A 21,771-nucleotide genomic window follows, 5' to 3' on the forward strand; every position below is an offset into this window, starting at 1 on the left:
GCACTTTCTGGGTTGAATCGCCAATTTGCCAAGGGGCCCTTTCAAAAAGGCTCAAGCAGAACTGGCTTTGATGGATGAGGGGGGCACACTTGGACCTGAGGGAAGGTAGCACCTTCATTTTTGTGCCACATTGTAATTGTAGCCTCCAGTCCAGCTTCAAAGGTGGTGGAGCTGGGCCTGTCAGAGTGAGCTGCCTTTGACGTCTGAAGGACATACCCCCTCTGCTGAGCTTCCACGTACAACACTGCGAGGCTACAATAAAGTACATGGAGTGCGAAGTCTATTCACACTTGCTCTTCATTCCGTTTCAACTCAGGGGGCTCCATCACTCCTTCCCCGCCTTGATTACCAGTAGGTGGCAGTAGAGGGCTTGCTGAAAGCAGGAACTCAACCGCAAAGCAAGCCCAGTTCATAAACTTGAGGGTGTAGGAGCTTCCTAGGCTTTGCTTCTACATTAGACGCACGTGTAACGGGCCAGCTATCTTGCTAGGGGAGTCATACGGTTCCCCCTTACATTAGCATACAAGAATTCCAGGATGCTCAGAGCTGAAGGACCCTGTCAACAAGTTCAGGGGATCTCAGCCCTGGATGTGTGTAGAGCTTTAAAAAAGAGCAATGCCTCAGTCCCCAACAGGTGATTGACTCTGTTCATAGAGTCATTTACCTGATACCTCTTTGTGAGGAATACAAACTAATTTGGAAACATCTACCCAACCTCACAGTGACTTAGCCAGGGAGGAGAGAAGTGAACAGGAAAATGAGGCTATGTATGGTAAGGAGCAGTTAATTCACAGGTCCCTTGGTAAGGTAGAGGGGTGGGCTGAATTGTGTCCCCCCAATATTCTTATCCACTTGGAGCCTCAGACTGTAACCTTATTTGGAAATAGGGTCTTTGCAGATGTAATGAGTTAAGATGAGGTCATACTGGATTACAGTGAACCCTAAATCCAATGACTGACATCCTTATAAGAAGAGAGGCCACACAGAGGCACAGAGCATCACAGGGGAGAAGGCCATGTGAACATGGTGGCAGAGACAGAGTGACACAGATCAAAGGACCAAGGGACAGGTGGAGCCACCAGAGGCTGAAAGAGGGAGGGAAGGATCCTCCCCTGGAGCCTTCAGAGGAACTGTGGCACTACTGACACCTTGATTTCAGACATCTGGCCTCTAGAACTGTGAGACAATCCATTTCTGTCTGTGGTCATTTGTGATAGCAGCCCTTGGAAACCAGCATAGGCAGAAGCAGACCAACGGGAAGCCAGGCCCTCAGCTGCCTACTCCTACTCATGCCCTTCTTCACACTTGGGGGGCTTTATTTTTTATAAAACGAACAGTCCTTAAGCATTTTCCCATTCCCCCTCAGAGCCCAGGAGGGAAGTGGTGTGAATGAGGACAGTCCTGTTTACTAGGTCCATGGGTGCGATCTAAACTTGTTTTCCCAAAAGTTCTTGTTTGTTCTAATCTGGTTCTAAGTCTGCTGTTTGTTTCCTGCAGGCTCAGGGCCTCACAGACCCCAAGTTCACACCATTAGAGGCTGTTCTTCCTCAAACACTATTCCCAAGAGTTGGAAAGTCTCCAGAGACCGGCAAACACTGGCTTTCTCTGACAAGGAAGACAAAAATAGAAACCACAAAGAGAAGCAATAGGAAGAGTCTAGAGGGATAAGGGAAGAGAGGCCAGTCTTAGGGGGCAAAGAATGAAAAATGAGGGGCAACTTGCGCCTGGATGTATAATATGAGACCCAGGCAAATTGAAGAGCAGAACTAGTTTTTAAGAAAGTGGAATTCGGCCAGGCGCGGTGGCTCAAGCCTGTAATTCCAGCACTTTGGGAGGCCGAGATGGGCGGATCACGAGGTCAGGAGATCGAGACCATCCTGGCTAACACGGTGAAACCCCGTCTGTACTAAAAAATACAAAAACAAAAACTAGCCAGGCAAGGTGGCGGGTGCCTGTAGTCCCAGCTACTCGGGAGGCTGAGGCAGGAGAATGGCGTAAACCCAGGAGGCGGAGCTTGCAGTGAGCCGAGATCAAGCCACTGCACTCCAACCTGGGCAACAGAGCGAGACTCTGTCTCAAAAAAAAAAAAAAAAAAGAAAGTGGAAATCGGCCAGGTGCAGTGGCTCACGCCTGTAATCCCAATTTGGGAGGCTGAGGTGGGCGGATCACTTGAGGTCGAATTTGAGGTCAGCCTGGCCAACATGGGGAAACCTCATCTGTACAAAAAAATATAAAAATTAGCCTGGTGCGGTGGTGTGAGTCTGTAGTCCCAGCTACTTGGGAGCCTGAGGCAGGAGAGTCACTTGAATCTGGAAGGCAGAGGTTGCAGTGAGCCAAGATTGCACCACTGTACTTCCCCCTGGGCGACAGAGGTATCCTGTCTGAAATAAAAAGAAAAAAAAAAGAAAAAAGAAAGTAGAAATCAAGCTACCCGGCAAGTCAAGATTCACTGTAAAGCTAGGACCTAACAGCAAAAAAAAAAAAAAAAAAAAAAAAAAAAAAGCTACCACAGTCCTGCAAACTGTCATTCAATTGCTAACTCTGAGCCTAATTTAACTGGAAAGCCAGTATGCCTTTATAACTCCAACTCGAATTCCCTCCTCTAATCCTTAAACAGCAGTTTAATGCTGTTTGTTTTTTTAAAAAATCCTATGGGTGACCTCCTAATCTAGCCTGACAGGTTGCCTCATTAATTTGAAGCTTGCGTCACTTTTATTTCAAGAATGGGAATAACTTGAAGATGCTGTGAGCCTCGGGCAATGGGAGGTCCATTTACTCAGCTCTTCCACATGTCTTAGAAATATTATTTGTCAATAACTTAGGGGCCAAGCATTTCTGGAAATAAACAAGGGCCCTAATTTATCCTTTCCCAAATCTCTTCATTTCTCAACAACGTGATCACGTGGCAGAAGCAAAGGGGCTTCTGATCAAATGCCTTCTACACCAAACGCAGTTAGTCCTTTTTCCTTCCTACTCTGTTCTCACTAAAATCTACCAAAAACCCGAGCAGCATCTTTGGTTGGTAGGGGATGGAGCTCTCTCCTGAGAAGCAATAAGAAATGCCACTGTTTCAGAAAAACACCCCTTGCAGCAGCCGATACTGGCTCCAACAAGGAATGATTAAAGAGACTCGATATAAGTCATTAACCTCAATGCTGAGGGATTCAAATCCAGAAACGCAGTTTCTTTTGCCAAAAAAGTTCCACTGAATTTTCTAAGACCCCTGTGACCTAATTTAAAGTGTTTTTCTTCTCTTTCTCACGCTTTTTCCATACATAATAGTATGATAAGCTGTTAATTCAATCATTTTCACTTCTCTGCCACCCTTCTTCCCATGATCAAAGAGTATTATTAACTACCCTGAAAACACATTAAATAATGAAGCTGTCCAATAGCTGCCCATCAGAGCGCTAATCTCCAATACTGGCATGGCTAAAACACGGCTTAACTGTTTCTTCTCCTTCGCTCACAGCTATTTTTGTATTTCAAACAGCCATTTTGTGGAGAAGCAAAACTGGATGAAAGTACGTGTTATTGAGAGGATGTTAATATGGAAAGTGTAAGGGCATAACCTTGGGTCTGAATCGTAGAAGCAAGGAAGTCACTGTTTTGTGGCAGCCATCTTTCAAACTTCTATATTATTAAAGAAGCAATCCCATTATCTCCCACTTACCCAGCCATTCCTAGCTAGTCATAAAAGGATATTCTCTCCCAATACACTTTTCAGCAGAAATGCCTTTTTGTTGGTTGTTCCTCTTTCCATGAAAACCAAATTGCATTCTACATCAGGCAAAGAAGCCGCCTTAGAAACAGAAATAACAGCCACTGTGACAGCATCCGGTGCCTTAGAATATCTGGGACTATTTACAAAGTAGAATCTGGCTCTATTATGAAGACTGCATGATTGCCCATTTTAAATCAATACAGCCTGCTCATCTCTGTGTATTCTTTTAAATACCCCAATGTGTGTCATCAACTCAAAATTCAATGAAAAACACTTCTTTGGTCACTGGATAAAGTCATCTTAGGAAACACCTCCCTTGATTGGAATATTTGAAAATGAGTCAAATAGCTTGGAACTCTACAGTGTGAAGGTGAATGGCCTTTAAAAAGCCGTGCAGAATAACTAGGTACATAAAATTGGAACTAAATGTCTCACTAAGGATGATGGAACCATTAGCTGCCTTCTCAGCTCACCAATCCTTTTTAATTTCATGTTGAGTCACAGGAAAAAGCAGGAGAGCTGGCCTAATGCACACACACATAATGTGTGGATGGATCGTCAAAAGGATATTTCATATGTTATCTGGTGGGCATACATCATTTGGGTTTAAGCCTATGTATTTTTACACAAAGGTGAATGGCTTATCTATTACTGTATAAATAAAAGCCCTAGAGGATTAGGCTACAACTACTAATAGAGAAATGCTATCTTAAAGGAGAAGAAGCATTACAAGAGAAACCTGACCATGTTTGGTGACAACACTGAATAGGAGGTCACCAGAGAAGCTTCCAACTGCCCTTCAGATAAAGATGGCTGTGATTCAGAGCATTCAAATTATGTCAAAAGGAAAAAAGAGACAATGCAAAGGCAAGATTGGTTTTCCTTTCTTGTGCGTTTCTTTTCCATTTTCTTTTTTTTTTTTTTTTTGAGATGGAACTTTGTTCTTGTTGCCCAGGTTGGAGTGTAATGGCGCCATCTTGGCTCACCGCAACCTCTGCCTCCTGGGTTCAAGCCATTCTCCTGCCTCAGCCTCCTGAGTAGCTGGGATTACAGGAATGCACCACCACGTCTGGCTAATTTTGTACTTTTAGTAAAGATGGGGTTTCTCCTTGTTGGTCAGGCTGGTCTCGAACTCTCGACCTCAGGTGATCTGCCCGCCTCGGCCTCCCAGGCTTCCCAAAGTGCTGGGATTACGGGCATGAGCCACTGTGCCCGGCCTCCATTTGCTTTTTCATAATGCAGATGCAAATGAAAATACTGAAGGGAAGGCAATGAGCTGTACCCTTTCTGATCTGGAAGAGCACGCAAAACAAAAAATAAAAATTTCCAGCATGAAAACACATTCTGGAATTACAAGTTAATGGTGCAGGACTTTCTAGATGTACTGCCATAAAATTTAAGTTTAAAAAATATGAAAGTTTATGGTATAGGAGGTGATTAAACAGCAAAATTTGGAGAAACAACAGTAGCTACTTTGGAAACCTTTCTTTTCTTTTCTTCTTTCTTTCTTTTCTTTTTTCTTTCTCTCTCTCTCCATTCCTCCCTCTTTTCTGTTCTTTCTATTTTTTTAGAGACAATGTCTCACTCCATTGCCTAGGCTGGGGTGCAGTGGTGAGATCATGGCTCACACGCAACCTCAGATTCCTGGGCCCAAGGGATCCTCCAGCCTCAGCCTCACAAGTAGCTGGGACTACAGGTATGCACCAACAAGCCTGGCTATTTTTTTTTTTTTTTTAATTTTTGTAGAGATGAGGTATTACTGTGTTGCCTGGGCTGGTCTTGAACTCCTGGCCTCAAGCAATCTTCCCACCTTGGAAAATCTTATTTCTATAGCTCTTTGTAATTTAGAATGAATCTGATTTAATAATTCATTTTATAGATAAGAAAACTGAGGCCCAAAGAGGGTGACTGAATTCAAGGTCAATGATTAATGAGAGGCAGAGACCAGGTACCTATTTCTCTCTAATAAATATATGTATCATCTGGTTTTGCAACAGGTGAAGAGACTAAGTTAAAATATGAGAAAAACTCTGTAGGGATCATTTCTGGGGGTCCATGAGGTCAAACTATTTTCCTGATAATACCAAGATGTTATTTGCCTTTTTATTCTCATTCCCTTTCATGGATGTACAATGGAGCTTTCTAGAAATGAAACGATGTGTTATATATATCAAGAAGATGGATACAGAAACAGATGTGAGAATCTTTTTTCTTCCATTAAGCCAGACATTAGGGATTTGCAGAAATATAAAAGAATGCTACCCTCCTCACAAAATCTATTTTCGTTTTGGAAAATATAATATTCATAAAAACATTATTTAACATATAATAGATTACTATTTTAAATTAATGAATAAACAATTTTGGCTAGGTGCAGTGGCTCACTCCTGTAATCCCAGCACTTTGGGAGGCCAAGATGGGCAGACTGCCTGAGTCCAGGAGTTTGAGACCAGCCTGGGCAACATGGTAAAACCCCGTCACTACAAAAAAACACAAAAATTAGCCAGGTATGGTGGCATGCACCTGTAGTTCTAGCCACTCAGAAGGTTGTAAGCACAAGAATCATTTGAACCTGGGAAACAGACATTGCAGTGAGCCGAGATCACACCACTGCACTCCAGCCCAAGCAACAGAGCAAGACCTTATCTCAAAAAACAAAAACATTCTGTTTTAGTTTTGAAAACACAACATAATTGATAAATACAACCTAGATACCAAAACACTCTTCAGAATTCTCAATAATTTTTAAGAGTTTAAAGGGGACCTGAGATCAAAAGGTCTGAGAACTGCTATACTAGAACATTAAAAAATAATCAGGAGGCTGGGCACAGTGGCTCATGCCTGTAATCTCAGCACTTTGGGAGGCCGAGGCAGGCGGATCACCTGAAGTCAGGAGTTCGAGATCAGCCCGACCAACGTGGCGAAACCCCGTCTCTACTAAAAATACAAAAATTAGCTGGGCGTGGTGGCAGGTGCCTGTAATCCCAGCTACTTGGGAGGCTGAGGTAGGAGAATTGTTTGACCCTGGGAGGTGGAGGTTGCAGTGAGCCGAGATCGTGCCATTGCACTCCAGCTTGGGCGACAAGAGGGAAATTCTGTCTCCAAAAAAAAAAAAAAAAAGAAAAGAAAAGAAAAAAAAAGAAAATCAGGAAAAAACAGTGAAAGAATTTTACAAAAAATATTCTCAACAAAACCCCCTCATTCCTTCCTTTCTGCATCCTTCTCTCACTCTTGTAAGACACATGATTCCAATGAGGTGGAGGTGAGACTTATATTTATGATCAGTAACAACAACAGGATGCTCCTGGGTTCAAGTTTAGGCAGGACCACATATGGAGCTGAATTTGAGTTTTGGCTCACTCAGGAATACTGCACCTCCATGATTGGTGAAAATCTAGGTTTTGTAAAGACACATAAAAGTGGCATGAATCCTTAGCTCATGAAGATGAGATTTTACTTAGCTTCTTTCTGAAAAGCTTTCCTGATTTTTGGTTCCAGATGAATCCAACATGGGACCAAAAATATATTTTTTTCTCTATTTAATTCCCTATTTTCTTGGTTGGGGGTGGACCAACTTTTCTGTAAGGATTTTGTGATCTGCTACAACCTTATTTTTTTTAAAGCGGGGGCAATGGTAGGGAGGAGCATTGCTCAGTGCAAAAAAATCTGTTCATGCAAAAACCAGGATATTCAGATAAAAAATATTTTTACAATGGTTGGTGGGGGACCTGCTGTTTATGTGGTGGTAGTGGGAGCGGGGCTTCAAGAAAAGCCTATCTGAAAAAGGGGTACATGGGCTGAGACCTGAAAGAAGTGAGGGAGCATGGGATGGGTGGAAAAGAATACACAGACAGGAATGGCAAATGTAAAAGTCCCGAGGCAGAGGTGTGCTTGGTCTGTGGGAGGAACACCAAGGAGGCCAGTGTGGCTAGAATAGCGTCAGCAAGGAAGAGGGAGACCCAGGGAGGGGGCAGGTTGTAGAGGCAGGGAAGACTAGACCACGAAGGGCCTGGAGGACTTTTTTTTTTTTTTGAGACAGGCTCTCACTCTGTTGCCCAGGTGGGAATGCAGTAGCATGATCTCGGCTCATTGCAACCTCCACCTCCCAGGTTCAAGTGATTCTCCTGCCTCAGCCTCCTAAGTAGCTGGGACTACAGACATGCACCACCATGCCCGCCTAATTTTCCTACTTTTAGTAGAGACGGGGTTTCACCATCTTGGTCAGGCTGGTCTCGAACTCTTGACCTCAAGTGATTTGCCTGCCTCAGCTTCCCAAAGTGCTGGGATTAGAGGCATGAGCCACCACGCCTGGCCAGGACTTTGGATACTACTCCAGAAGAGCCAGGAGTAGCATCTTATGTGACTGACGCCCTGCAGAGCACTTGTGAGGAACTACAGTGCTAGGTCAGGGATATGGAAAAGCATAAAATGCAGGCTCAAAGAGGCTCGAGGAGCTGCTGTGAGACATGCACCACTCAGTGCTGATTCCTGAAGTTGCACTTGTACACCAGGAGTGACACAGAATATTGGCTCATGTTTAGCAAAACTTAGAAAACCCCAGAAAATTCCAAAAGAACACTTACCCTGTTGTATGTAATTTTGTGCAGGTAGGCCGGGTGCGGTGGCTCATGCCTGCAATCCCAGCACTTTGGGAGGCCGAGGTGGGCAGATTACCTGAGGTCGGGAGTTCGAGACCAGCCTGACCAACATGGAGAAACCCCGTCTCTACTAAAAATACAAAATTAGCTGGGCGTGGTGGCACATGCCTGTAATCCCAGCTACTAGGGAGGCTGAGGCAGGAGAATCACTTGAACCTGGGAGGCGGAGGTTGTGGTGAGCCGAGATTGCACCATTGCCCTCCAGCCTCCGTCTCAAAAAAAAAAAAAAAAAAAAAATTTGTGCAGGTGCACAAAGATGTAGCATATATGTGAGATGCACTTGGCACAGAAAATACTCTTTTACACTGTAGCCCATCAGGGTATCTTTCTAGGCATCTAACAGTTCGATTAAGCTGATACAGGTAATCTGTCAGGCACTAATGGGTCACTCATGATCCTCAGAGCAGCCTTGTAAGGTAGGCAGGGCAGGCATTAGGTTCCTCCTTAGGCAGTCAGAAAGGTTCCTGCCCAAATCAAAAGCTGATTGGTGACAAGGAGAGAATCAGCCAAGATTCTCCGGTGCTGAATTTGGGTTCTTCCCATGAGTTCTGCGCCTCGTGGCCTACTAACTTACCAAGGGAGCAACGCCAAAACGCAGAAGATTCAAACATCAGGGAGAGTGACTGAGTCAAAGGAAAACATTACCTGGCTGGGAATAACACTAAGGAGCCCTACTTTGCCTTGACATTAGAGGATTCGTTCTCTTGTTATACATGGTGATTTCGTATTGACTAGATGTTCTTTTGTGTAACAAACTGTAGGAAAACATTGCTTGTGAAAAGAAGCACCATTTGCAGAAGTGACAGGGCGCCATCATTCCTTTTAAAACCCAAGCATGCCTGGTTTTATTGAACTTGTTCTTGTGTAAGCCATGGCCTGGATCCATTTATAAACCAGAAGGGGAGGAGAGGAAACTAAAAAATTACTTACTAAATAGACATCAAGCACAGAAGCATTGTCATCCTGCACTTCCAGAGTGTTGGGTTCAGTGGTCAAGTAGATGGTCCCCTCTTCCAAGGTAAATGTTGAACTGGAAGGTAACCCTTTGCTGGAAAAATAAAGATGAATGATGAGCATGAGGGCCCCAGAACAAAATCTAAAGACACCTCCAAAGTTGTGGCTAAAGAGGGCAGCTTTTGGGGATGAAAACTTTTGAGAATTTGAAGGATATATGGTTATACCTGGAGACATGGTCACTTGAGTTTAAAGAATTCGGTTTTAGGCCACGCGCAGTGGCTCATGCCTGTAATCCCAGCACTTTGGGAGGCTGAGGCAGGCAGATCATGAGGTCAAGAGATCAAGACCATCCTGGCCAACATGGTGAAACCCTGTCTCTACTAAAAATACAAAAATTAACTGGGTGTGGTGGCGCGCACCTATAGTCCCAGCTACTCAGAAGGCTGAGGCAGAAGAATCGCTGGAACTCAGGAGGCGGAGGTTGCAGTGAGCTGAGATCACACCACTGCACTCCAGCCTGGTGACAGAGTGAGACTCGTCTCAAAAAAAAAAAAAAAAAAAAAAAAAAAGTATTCGGTTTTACTAGAAGTGCGTTTTCTTTCTCTAGCAGCACACGAGATACCTCACTGCATTTTGGAGAGGGGATTTGTGGGCCCTATGCCTTGTGAGTGCTGGGAGGATGTGAATCTAGGGGCTCATTAGTTATCTTTGACTTCGAATGACTGGTTCTTGCTGCTTCAATTTACAGTATTTATACTATACTAGTTTACAAAAGATAACCTTGGGCATCATTAGCACTGATGATTTATCTTTTTTTTCCTCTTTTTTTTTTTTTCTTTTTCAATTACATCAGTGGTTCTCAAACTTACATGTGCCTCAGAATCCCCTGGAGGGCTGGTTAGAATGCAATTTCTTGGATCCCTCTCACAAAGCTTCTGAGCCAGAATCTGGCATAGAGCCCATGGATTTGCATTTCTGACAAGCTCCCAGGTGATGCTCACGCTGATGGTTCAAGGACCACACTTGGAGTAACAATGAACCACATAAACACAGAGCATTGTGCTATGTCCTCTGCGAGGACAGCTGGAGCGCACCCTTAGTAACTACGACAATACCAAAAGCCAAAGGAATGCACGTAGAGCCAACCGAGGAGAAACCACCCTTGTTTGTTGTGATATAACCAGTGTTAACTGTTGAAACTGTTGAAGTAACTGGTCCTTTTTTTCTTTTTCTTTGTTTTTTTGAGACTGAGTCTTGCTCTGTCACCCAAGCTGGAGTGCAGTGGCATGATCTCAGCTCACTGCAATACTGCAGTCTCCACTTCCTGGGTTCCAGTGATTCTCTTTCCTCAGGCTCCTGAGTAGCTGTGATCACAGGCGTGCACCACCACGCGTGGCTAATTTTTGTATTTTTAGTAGAGATGGGGTTTCACCATGTTGGCCAGGCTGCTCTCAAACTCCTGACCTCGTGATTCGCCCACCTCGGCCTCCCAAAATGCTGGGACTACAGGCATGAGCCACCACATGCAGCAAATTGTGTGGATCTTAAGAGGTAAGGTTCACTTGTATTTTTCCTGATCACAAAAGTCATAAAGAGGCTGGGTGCAGTGGCTCATACCTCTAATCCCAGCACTTTGGGAGGCCAAGGTGGGCAGATCATCTGAGGTCAGGAGTTCGAGAGTGGCCTGGCCAATATGGTGAAACCTCATCACTACTAAAAATGCAAAATATTAGCTGGGAGTGGTGGCACACGCCTGCAATCCCAGCTACTCGGGAGGCTGAGGCAGGAGAAGCACTTGAATCCGGGAGGCAGAGGTTGCAGTGAGTCAAGATTGTGCCACTGCACTCCAGACTGGGTGACAGAGTGAGACTCCATCTCAAAAAAAAAAAAAGCCCCCCCCCAAAAAACTAAGTTTTCTCATTCTTGAGTTTTTATTTATGATTTTTATTTTCTTCCTAATATTAAGTGTATCAAATGTATTAATATATATCAAATACATATTATTATATAATATTGTATTATATATTAATATTACCTATAATTAATATGTATATGTTATATCTATAATATGTATATTAATATGTATCAATATAATACTAATTATAGATATTAATATATAATAATACAATATTATATATAATATTAATATGTATTTGAAATATATAAAATAATATTCTGGAAGCTCTTATATATAAAAGAATATTCTGGAAGTGCTTTTTCTTTTTAAATTTTTATTTTTTTAAAGTTTAATTTTGAAATAACTTTAACCTCACAGAAAAAGGGAAGGAATGCTGAAAAGTCTAGGGTACCCTTCCTATCATTTGACCATATTTGCTTTGTCATTATTTATTTATAAATACCCATAAGCATTTTTTCCTGAACCATTTGGGGAGACTAAATTGCATACAAGTCATTCCTTTACCCGTAAGCCCATCAGTGTGAATTTCCTAAAAACAAGGACATTCTTTTATATAATACAGTATAATTATCAAAATCAGGAAATGTAAAATGATATAATACCATGATCTAATCTATAGTTGATATGGTTTGGGTCTGTGTCCCTCCCATCTAAATCTCCTCTTGAATTGTACTCTCATAATCCCCATGTGTTGGGGGAGGGACCTGGTGGGAGATAATTAAATCATGGGGGCAGTTTCCCCCATGTTGTTCTCATGGTAGTGAATAAGTCTCATGAGATATGATGTTTTATAAGGGGTTTCTGCTTTTGCTTCTCTTGCTTTCTCCCTTGCCACTGCCATGTGAGAAGTGCCTTTAGCCTTCCGCCATGATTGTGAGGCCTCCCCAGCCACACAGAACTATGAGTCCATAAAACCTATTTTTCTTCCCAGTCTTGGGTATGTCTTTATCAGCAGTGTGAAAACGGACTAATACAATAGTCTACATTTAAATTTTGCTAAAAATTTGTTTTATTATTTATTTATTTTGAGACGGAGTCTCCCTCTGTTGCCCAGGCTGGAGTGCAATGGCACGATCTGGGCTCACTGTACCCTCTACCTCCCAGGTTCAAGTGATTCTACTGCCTCAGACTCCCGAGCAGCTGGGATTATAGGCACCTGCCACCATGCCTGGCTTATTTTTTTATTTTTAGTAGAGACCGAGTTTTACTGTTGGCCAGGCTGGTCTCGAATTCCTGGCCTCAAATGATCCACCCGCCTCGGCCTCCCAAAGTGCTGGGATTATAGGCATGAGCCACCGTGTCTGGCCCCAAAATTAATTAATTAATTTTTTGAGAAAGTTTCACTCTCGTCACCCAAGCTGGAGTGCAATGGCGTGATCTTGGTTCACTGCAATCTCTGCCTCCTGGGTTCAAGTGATTCTCCTTTCTCAGCCTCCCGAGTAGCTGAGATTACAGGTGCTTGCCACCCCGCCTGGATAATTTTCATATTTTAGTAGAGACAGGGTTTTGCCACGTTGGCCAGGCTGGTCTTGAACTCCTGACCTCAGGTGATCCACCCGCCCCAGCCTCCCAAAGTGCTGGGATTACAGGTGTGAGCCACAGTGCCCAGGCTCCAAAATTTATTTTTTTTAAATGATGCTACATGCATATAAGTGTAATAGATAGCAGAAAGTAATTCTCTTTCTCCTGCCCTCGTGTGATCCAGCATTCTCCTCCCTAGAGGCAAACCCACCCATTTTGACAGTATTTTTCAATCTAAAATTTACCTTTTATCTTTGGAAGCTATGAGTAAGCCACTGGCATGGTTAAGACAAAATTAAAATACAAAAATTAATTAGAATATTATTTGAGACTTGACAGGTACATTTATCAATTATTTTAGCTAAAATATAGTATGATTACAGAAAAAAGAAATATCAGATTTACTTAGTATCGTAAGGTCAAAATTTGATAAAATCAAATGGGCATCTTTCTTTTTTTAAAAACTTTGTTATTTATACTGTTTTTCGCACATATTAGAAGTGTCCTATCTTAGTAAGTAGAATATTTTGAATATCATTAAATTTGGGGGACAAAAATGAGGCTCATCGAGACGTGTATCCAGATTATATAAAGAACTCTTATAACTTAGCAATAAAAAGGCAAATAACCCAATTTAAAAATGAGCAAAGAATCTGGAGAGGTCTCCAAAGAAGACATGAATGGCCAATACGCATATAAAAAGATGCTTAATATCCTTAGTCATAAGGAAAATGCAAATCAAAACTACAGTGAGATACCACTTTCACAGCTACTGGGATAGTTATCATAGAAAATCAGGAAAATAAAACTTGTTGGAGAGGAGGTAAAGCAACTGAAGCCCTCATACACTGCTGATGGGAATGTATTCGATAAAATGGTGCAGCTACTTCAGAAAACTGGTGTGTCCTCAAAGCAATATGATACACCAATTCCACTCCCACATATATATCCAAGAAAAATGAAAACATGTCAGCACACAAGCTTGTATATGAGTATTTGCAGTAGCATTATTCATAGTAGCCAGAAAGTGGAAACAACTCAAACATCCACCAATTGACGAATGGACAAATAATTCATAAAACGGAGTATTATTCAGTAATAAAAAGAGTAAAGCGCTGATATATGCAACAACATGAGGAAACCTTGAAAACATTATGCCAAGTGAAAGATGCCAGTCATAGAGGACCACATATTACATAATTTCATTTATGCAAAATGTGTAAGAAAAGACAAATCAATGGAGACAGAAAAGCAGACTCATGTATCTGGCTCAATGACATGACAGAGAGTTGGGTTCTGAGATTTCGAGTTCTCTGGTGAAGAGACTGAGTGCAGGCCCGTGGAGGCTGGGGGAGCCATCTGCAATGTCCCAGGGCACACGCTGGTATAGCACAGGCATGGGCCGGAGCACCTTCATCCTGTGAAGGGCAGGATGTCCTGCCCAGAGGTTACACACTGCTGGCCCACAAACCCAGTCTGGCTGGAAGAACTGTTTTGAAGAAGAGATCTGTTGGCTCATGCCTGTAATCCCAGCACTCTGGGAGGCCGAGGCAGGCGGATCACCTGAGGTCAGGAATTCAACACCAGCCTGGCCAACATGGCGAAACCCTGTCTCTACTAAAAATACAAAAATTAGCCGGGCGTGGTGGTGGGTGCCTGTAATGCCAGCTACTCGGGAGGCTGAGGCAGGAGAATTACTTGAATCCAGAAGACAGAGGTTGCAGTGAGCTGAGATCATGTCATTGCACTCCAGCCTGGGCGACAGAGTGAGACTCTGTCTCAAGGAAAAAAAAAAAAAGGAGATTTGTTTTAGTTTGAATTATTGCCAAATTAAGGAAAATGAAATTCCCACAGAAACCCAGTTTCTTTTGAGAAATGAGAAGAGCGGCCAACTGTAAGCCTACATTTCTGAGTAGCAGTGAGATTGCAGCTGCCTTCCTTAGACCGAGCATGTCCTCTGCATTGCTGCAGGGTCCCCACCTAGCTCTTGAGCGTCCTACCCAGCCTGTTACACTCATGTGCACCACCCCTCCCTGTGTGTCTGCCCAACATCTCTACTTCCAGGATGAGGCTCAGGGAGGTGCAGCGGCTTGCCTGGGTTACATGGTCGCTGAACAGAGTTAGGATCTGAACTCTGTTTTCCAATTAACTACCCTTTTCTACAGTCATTGCTGCTGTCATTTTAGGTATTTGTCATTGCTGAAACCAAGGTAGTGCAGGCAAATGTGCCTGCCTAGGAGCTTGCAAAATAATTATAGAATACCCACAAAAACAAATATGGTATATGATGTTTGGTGTGAGCTGTGGAGATCTTTGTTCTTTTGGGAAGAGTAATAATGAACAGGAAGTTTTGAGGAAAAGTAAGTAAGCAAAATATGCTTTCCAAAACAACATATTTAAAACAATGGATATTAATATTGAACAATGATAATAAAGCTACTTAAGCTTCCAACAATTTAATATTTAAATGAAATTACACATATAAAAGAATTTGGGAAAATATACAGCCCTAAATGAATAATCAGGCATTTATATAGTAAAGTACCATTAAATGTACGTGGAATAATCTGAAATTATTATTTTCTTGGTATTGAGTGTAAGCTGCATAACCAATTAATCTTTCTACTTGTTATCTTCATTATGCAGGATCTACCAAGTGAGACCAGAGCACAGAATAGCATGTTACTTCCCTAAAACTCTTAGATTAGATATTATCTAGCACCCAAAAAAGATGAGAATACATTTTCAGGAAACAGACACCTGAGCTGAGAAAGCATTAATAGGCAGAGCATAAGCTTTGGAATCAGATGAATCTGACTTTCAATTCTGGCTCTTCGACTTAGTTGTGGGTGATATTGGATAAGTTTCTTAACCCTTCTGAGAAAGAGCTCCAGTTTCTCATATGTAAAATGAGAATAATAATACAGAACAAGTAGGGTTGTTGGAGTGATTTATGGTAATGAATGTAGGATGCAAATATTTAGTTATTTAATTTGTATTTTTTAGAGACAGGGTCTGGCTCTGTCATCCAGGCTGGAGTGCAGTGTTGCAATCTTGGCTTGCTGCAGTCTCAGACTCCTGAGCTCAAGTGATCCTCCTGCCTCAGTCTCCCAAGTAGCTGGGACTACAGGCATGTGCCACCATGCCTGGCTTTTCTTTTTAAAATTTTTTTGGTAGAGATGAGGTCTCCCTATATTGCTAAGGCTGGTGTCAAACTCCTGGGCTCAAGTGATCCTCCCAAAGGCCAAGGGTTTAAGAGTCTGGCTGCCTGCTGATGTTCTGCACCATTAAGTTTTGCCACAGTTCTCTCGATTCAGACTGTCTGAGGGCTAATTGCACATAATTTGCAACAAGCCACACAGGCCTGTAATGCACTGCCGTTACAGGCATGAGCTACTGCTCGCAGCTGCAAATAGTTATTGAGTATCCGTGTATGCACGTTGCACCTAGAATGGATCCTAGCACCTAGAATACAGAGATCAAATTTTAAAAGTTTGTGCCTCATGGAACTTACATAGTATTAAAGAAGACAGACAATGAGATAAATATTTAAAATATGTATTATGTTGGCCAAAAGTGCTAAAGAGAAAAAAAAACACACACAGAAAAAAGATAGGAAGTGAGTAGCAAAGGCCAACTCCAAACAGCAAACTGTCTGTGCTCTGCCAGCACAGGATCTCAGGCATGAGCCACATCCTCCACAGGACCCTTATCAAGCCCTCTCAAGTGTCCCTGGGTGGGGACAGACACCTCTGATCAACAGTTCTCTCTAAAGATCACATTCTAACTGCCACTCTTTTCTTGGCCTCACTAACCTCTTTTAAAGGCTGCAGGTGGGTAGTCACCTGAGGGATGTAGAGCTGTTTTTCCGCCATTCAAAACCAGTTTTGACCTTTGCAAGTGCTACAGTCTCACATTTACTTTTGTTTTGGGCTTTAGCCAAAACAGATACTAAAAATATTTCATTTTAACATTGTGACATTATTTTCAGCAAAGAGAGATTAGTAAAGGTTACATGCACTACTGAAGGGACAGGTGTAACTTTTCTAATTAAGAAATGTTTCACATAGGACATAAAGTCTTCCCTAGGCCTCAAGAACCTATAAACTGTATGCAGGAATATGTATGTGAATGTCCATTGTGGCTTAAAAAATAACGAAATGGGCCAGGCATGGTGGCTCAAGCCTGTAATCCCAGCACTTTGGAAGGCCGAGACGAGTTGGATCACGAGGTCAGGAGATCAAGACCATCCTGGCTAACACGGTGGAACCCCGTCTCTACTAAAAAAAATACAAAAAACTAGCTGGGCGTGGTGGCGGGCGCCTGTAGTCCCAGCTACTCGGGAGGCTGAGGCGGGAGAATGGCGTAAACTTGAGAGGCGGAGCTTGCAGTGAGCCGAGATCGCGCCACTGCACTCCAGCCTGGGCGACAGAGCGAGACGCTGTCTCAAAAAAAAAAAAAAATAATAATAATAACGAAATGTAATTATCAAAAGAATAAGGAGATAACGCAAGAATAAGCCATCTAATTCAAATAAACGCATCCATAGTCTACAGCAAAGTCTTCTCTTGAAGATGCCCCAAGCAGTAAAGGTAATATAATTTTTTTTCTTTTGAGATGGAGTCTCGCTGTCACCCAGGCTCGAGTGCAGTGGTGCAATCTCCGCTCACTGCAACCTCCACCTCCCAGGCTTAAGCGATTCTCCTGCTTCAGCCTCTCAAGTAGCTGGGACTACAGGCACGCACCACCATGCCCAGCTACTTTTTTTTTTTTTTTGTAGTTTTAGTAGAGATGGGGTTTCACCATGTTGGCCAGGCTGGTCTTGAACTCCTGGCCTTGGGCAATCTACCCACATCAGCCTCCCTGAGTGCTGGGATTACAGGCGTGAGAAACCGTGTACGGCCAGTACTATACATTTAAAAAAAGGATTTTCATTTAAATGTCTATGACATTGATCAATTTAACATTCATTGCTCCTCAGTTCTGACTTTGGGAAGTATTCTTGCTTTTGTCCTGATATTTTTACTGCATTGTTGATTTCCTGGGCACAAGCCTATTTAGAATCAATTTCTAATTTATCTGGCCGAGAGTTTCCTAGGTTCTGTTTTAGGGGTCACTTACAAGCAAAGATACCTCTCTTGGGAGGAATGTCCTGAAAATCTAGTGGTCAGGTCAGAGTGCCCACCATTTCTCAGACTCGTGGCTTGGGAAGATCCAGTTATAGAAGCAAATTTACGCGACTGGGTTTAGGAGTCTGGCTGCCCGCCTAGGTTCTGCACCATCAAGTTTTGCCACAATTCTCTTGATTCAGACTATCTGAGGGCTAATTGCATCTAATTTGCAACAAGCCACACAGGAAACTGTTAATCTACTCAGCTCTGTTCTTCCCTTGTAAAAACACAGAAACTGCCAACTCTTCCCTGGCTCTGTGCTCTGCTCTCTGAACAAGTCATAAACTTCCCACAGGTGAGAGCAGTGCAGGAGGAGCGATTTTTCTTCCTGGCTCTCTCTCTAGGAGGGCACGTTAATGGCACCCTGATGCCACGCAGGCCTCTGTCATTTACAAAAAATAAAAAAAAGATTCTTTTGGTTATCAGCAACATTAGTTTGGCTTCACTGGAGAGCATTAGCCTGGCTGGACCGCTGAAAACAGTCATTGATAATTTTCATAGCCTGGAACACTCTGATTTCTGTTTGCAGACCTAATGAGTGTTTTATAGCTAATTCTCATGAGAGCATTTGTTCGGGGAACATATGGTACCATCCACAGTTTTTGTCTTTTAAAAGTCATTCTCCCACTGCCTCAATTTGTTTTAATCGAAGTAATAAACATCATAATTAAGCACACAACACAGATGACTTCTGATGAAAACCAACAACCTCCTGCCCTCCCCACCCCAACAACCTCCTGCCCTCCCCACCCCCACCCTCCGCCATTCCCTAGGGGCAGCAGCCCTTTTTGGGATTTCTCTTTTAATATTTTCTGGTGATTCCCTTCATGTCTTTTGATTAATCAGGGGATAAAAGATTCTTAACCTAAGGCAGCATCCATTGATTCACTATGAAGGACATTTACCCTCTTCTACCCCATATCTTCCCCCAAGGTTTGCTATTTATATTTTACTTTGTAACTGTAAATAACATACCTAGTGAGCTTTTTTATTCCATCAACCACATACCATATCCTTTAACTCCCCACATTATTTCACCTTTGTCCTTGCTTTCCCCTCTCACTTCATATTAGACACACTTAAAAAAAACTAAACAACTTTTATCTCTACTTTGTCAGGGCTGTTCATATTTATATCCTATCTTGCAGCTATAAGAAAATTGCTCCCTCTTTGTCCACAGATTGGCTCTAAAATTAGAAATTCGACACATAGGGTTTAGAGTATTGTGACTATATAAATATTATATACTGCCCGGTCAACAGTGAGCTAGGGTTATATTTCCCTCTCTGGGTTCAGAGTCATAATAGCTGGCTCATGCAAAGAAAACCGTTTCCCAAATCAAAGTTAAATGGAGTCTTTTTTTCCCCCCTACGTTTGCTTAAATTCATGCCACATTTTAGGCTGCTTCATGTCAGGAGATTTTCGCCCTTCAGAAACTGTCATGTGGGGAAGAAACCTCAGAGAACATCCAGGCAAAGGACAGAGGCCTTGATACAAGCTCTGCGTCTTTGATTATTGGTTACAATGCTGGGCAAGTTATGACACTGAGCTCCTAGTTCCTCATTTGTGGGTGGGAAAGATGCCCAGCCCATCTCACAAGGCCAGCAAGAGGATCAGTTTGGATAGTGCAAGACAAAGAAAGGCCAAGAGAGGGTAAAGCTCTTTTGGATAAGCAAACAGGAGTATCGCCAGGACTCTTACCTCTGAGACTCTGCCTGTTTTCACGGGGCTTTGATGAGGTCTGCTTGCATAGAGAGATTTACCATAAGACCTTGGGAAGAATTTCTTTTCTGCTCTTAGTTTAGCTACCGGAACATTAACTGATAACAAATGTAGACAGGAAAGCCGTTCCTGCAGAGAAAATCCACAAATACAGCCTGGTCTCACCTAATGGCTACAAAGGCTTGTTTAGTACCAGAGCCACACTCCGCTTACGGGTAAGCCCATTCCAGCATGACCCAGGCGCTTCTGAAGTGACAGTCAAACCAACACCTTGTGCCCCACTCGGAAAAAGCTCACCTTTGGTTGGGGCAGGGAGTGGGTGACGATACTATACGGTGTGGAAATTCACAAGCACTAGCGCTAGAGCTCCTGCTGCAGCCTGGACAGTGTCGGCGTGTGGCAAATCTCATGCTCCTGCCAGGACAGAGCAGCTCCTTCATGCTCAGCCCTTGGCTGAGTGTGTGGGCACGTCTACAAGACCCCCCAACATGGACCCAGGGAAGTAGAAAAGCTTTGACCACAGTCACTGCACCCAGAATGCTTAGCCGCCTACCATCAAACAGGAGGCTTTCAGAGATCTGCTTGTTTCTGCCTTTTTCTCACTTTCAGCCCTGAGCATGGCTGCTGCTCTTCCCCACTCTCCCACTTTTGCTATTTTTAGACAAGGAGACTGCCTGTTTCTAATGAAGGCAGCAGAGCAGCACAGCAGCAGGCTCTCTTCTGGTATCAACTGATGGCTCCCCTCCCCCCAAGTGAGCACCAGAGGCACGAAGCCTGCTGCAGGCACAGCTCAGAGGGCAGCACTTATAACCCATAGGCAGGAAGAGACTCAAACAGTGTTTCCAGGCTTATTCATTGTGAGGACAGAAGCCACGATGGCTCAGAGAACTGGCAGTGACTGAGCTCCTGCCACCAGCAGCCTCGGAGGTAAGCAGAGGGCCCCCTCTCCCTTTGAGGGGAGTGAGTGTGTGTCTGTGTGTGTGGCTGGAGGGAGAAACCTTTTCAAAGAGGAACCCTCATCCAAGTTCAGGGACCTTTTTCACCACATATCTCCATGAGATTTATTTTTCTTTCCAATATCATACCCCAACATGTACACACACAAGCACACGTTTAAAGCTAGCAGGCATTGTTGACTGCGATGTTTATACTGTGATGACTGTATTACACACGTTATTTCATTTACTCATTAAAAATAACCCTGTTAGGTGAGGTCTCTGGCTATTTATTTTGTACATTTGAGTATTAAGACTATCTTGTCTGACCTCTGGTGGCATTTGGATTTGACGTAGGTCTGACTGGAGTAATATGTCCCATACATATTGCTTTGAGCCATCCAATCACTGCAGAAAATTAGCCCTTTCGTGTGTTTCTAAGCTATCCCTAGCAACCAAGTTTCAATTATAAAAGAGAAAAAGAAATACAGAGATCCATTTCTCAATGACAAATCTATTTCTATAGACAAGTCTTGATTATTTGATTTCATCAAAGGAACAAGGAATAGATGTTAAAGTATAACAACAGAAACCTTCGACACCCCCACTCATACCACATACAGAAATTAATTTGAGATGAATCACAGACAAAATGTGAAAGTTAAATCTAGAAAGCTTCCAGGAGAAAACAAAGGATAACGTTTTCATGCCCTTGGGGTCATGTCTAAGAAGGGGCAGAAGAGAACTTGCTGGTGGGATGGGGGAATGTTCTTTATCTTGATCTGGGTGATGGTGACTTGGGTACATAATTTTCAAAATTTATGGAACTATAAAGATTTCTGCATTTTTACTATATATAAATTTTACTTTAATAATGAACTGTCAGCATAATAAATAGTATCTGCTTTTCTCCCTACAAAACTACCAATCATCCATTCAAATGTATACTGAGTGCCTACTTCATTCCAAGTGCTGGGCTTAAACTAAAAAATAAGCAGACATGGTCAGAACACGAACTGAGGGAGCTTCCCAAAATGTTGGGGCAACAACCTAAGTGTGCCTTATTTGATGAATGGTTAAAGAAAACTGTGGTATACATATACAAAGGAATAGTATTCATCCTTAAACAAGAAGGAAATTCTGCCACCTGGAACAACATGGATGA

At 42.8% G+C, this 21,771-nt stretch overlaps 1 protein-coding gene across 4 annotated transcripts in view; it reads right to left on the reverse strand.

The window, feature by feature from the left end:
* LOC105491781 (phosphatidylinositol-4-phosphate 5-kinase type 1 beta) overlaps nucleotides 1–21,771 on the reverse strand; it is a 307,266-nt gene that overhangs the window by 9,231 nt on the left and 276,264 nt on the right. For all 4 annotated transcript variants that reach the window (XM_071077710.1, XM_071077709.1, XM_071077708.1 and 1 more), the window contains one exon: nucleotides 9,313–9,430. In XM_071077710.1, the coding sequence (XP_070933811.1) occupies nucleotides 9,313–9,430 (118 nt within the window). The remainder of the gene's footprint in view (nucleotides 1–9,312; nucleotides 9,431–21,771) is intronic.

This window comes from Macaca nemestrina, chromosome 14 (assembly GCF_043159975.1).
Source record: "Macaca nemestrina isolate mMacNem1 chromosome 14, mMacNem.hap1, whole genome shotgun sequence".
Lineage (NCBI taxonomy): Eukaryota > Metazoa > Chordata > Mammalia > Primates > Cercopithecidae > Macaca > Macaca nemestrina.